Below are 1,489 nucleotides of genomic sequence, written 5' to 3'. Positions count from 1 at the left end.
TCGACATATTTAACTGTTTTATTACTGACTGTTTTATTACTGACTGTTTTATTACTGACTGTTTTATTACTGATTGTTATATTACTGACCATTTTATTGATGACTGTTTTATTACTGAATGTTTTATTACTGACTGTTTTATTACTGAGAGTTCTGTTACTGACTGTTTTATTACTGACTGTTTTATTACTGACTGTTTTATTGCAGACTGTTTTGTTACTGAATGTTTTATTACTGACTGTTTTGTTACTGAATATTTTATTACAGACTGTTTTGTTACTGAGTGTTTTATTGCAGACTGTTTTGTTACTGAGTGTTTTATTACTGACTGTTTTGTTACTGAGTGTTTTATTACTGACTGTTTTGTTACTGACTGTTTTGTTACTGACTGTGTTTCAGACCAGTTCTTCATGGTCCACTCTAAAAACTCAGTTCCTGTCATCTTGGCTGTAGTTCTGTGTTTCATCCTGATTGTTGCTGTTGTTGTTTTTATCTGGAGATGGAGACAAAGAAAAATCTGTGAGTTTAATCTTTTTATTTATTTCAAGAAATAATCTGTTTTGTTTTAATGCACTGACATAAAACTAAACTTCACCAACTTCCTGTTTCTGCAGCAACAGAGAAACAAGCAGAGAATAAAAATGAAGAGCAAGGACACCTGATGGATGAAGAAAGGTCTAAACATGAGGAGGAGTTACTGAGGATTAAGATTAAAGATGAGGAATATTTGAAACACAACTTTGATGTTTTCATGAAGATAAAAGAAAAACTGGAGGAGCTGAAAAAACAACGCACTGTCCTCCAAGAGGAGGAAGAGAAAGAGTTTGAAGAGAATGATAAGATGTTTAAGGAAGTGGAGTTTAAAATTAAAAACCCAAAGAACGGAAATGTTCTCATTAATGCAAAAGATCATGAAAAACTGAAAGAGTTCATGAAGCAGCACAACAACAAACTGGACGAGAGAAAGAGAAAACATGAAGCGCTGGATGTGAACACAGATCAGTTAATTAACAAAGTGAGAACTGAAATTAAAATGATTGAGAGAAAGAAACAGGAGCAGAGAAAAATAAAAGAAACTGACGAACAATTAAAAAAGAGTGAAACAGAAGAAAACATTTAACTGAACATGACAGAAATAATCTGTTCTTTAAAATAATCTGTTCTTTAAAATAATCTGTTCTTTAAATAATCTGTTCTTTAAATAATATGTTCTTTAAAATAATCTGTTCTTTAAATAATCTGTTCTTTAAAATAATCTGTTCTTTAAATAATCTGTTCTTTAAATAATCTGTTCTTTAAAATAATCTGTTCTTTAAATAATCTGTTCTTTAAAATAATCTGTTCTTTAAATAATCTGTTCTTTAAAATAATCTGTTCTTTAAAATAATCTGTTCTTTAAATAATCTGTTCTTTAAAATAATCTGTTCTTTAAAATAATATGTTCTTTAAATAATCTGTTCTTTACAATAATCTGTTCTTTAAATAACCT

The 1,489-nt window shown here is 29.0% G+C and overlaps 1 protein-coding gene across 1 annotated transcript; it reads left to right on the top strand.

The window, feature by feature from the left end:
- Positions 1-399: 399 nt before the first annotated feature.
- LOC119415912 (butyrophilin subfamily 2 member A2) lies at positions 400-1,120 on the top strand (the record flags this gene model as incomplete). The annotated part of the gene is given in 2 exon segments (XM_037683117.1): positions 400-519; positions 615-1,120. Coding segments are annotated over 2 exon segments (626 nt in total), but the record flags the coding sequence as incomplete, so codon positions are not given.
- Between the last annotated feature and the right edge of the window lie 369 nt (positions 1,121-1,489).

Source organism: Nematolebias whitei, chromosome 1, assembly GCF_014905685.2.
Source record: "Nematolebias whitei isolate Nwh7 chromosome 1, NemWhi1, whole genome shotgun sequence".
Classification (NCBI taxonomy): domain Eukaryota; kingdom Metazoa; phylum Chordata; class Actinopteri; order Cyprinodontiformes; family Rivulidae; genus Nematolebias; species Nematolebias whitei.
Note: the sequence above shows the minus strand (reverse complement) of the source record. Positions and strands in the feature narration are given on the sequence as shown.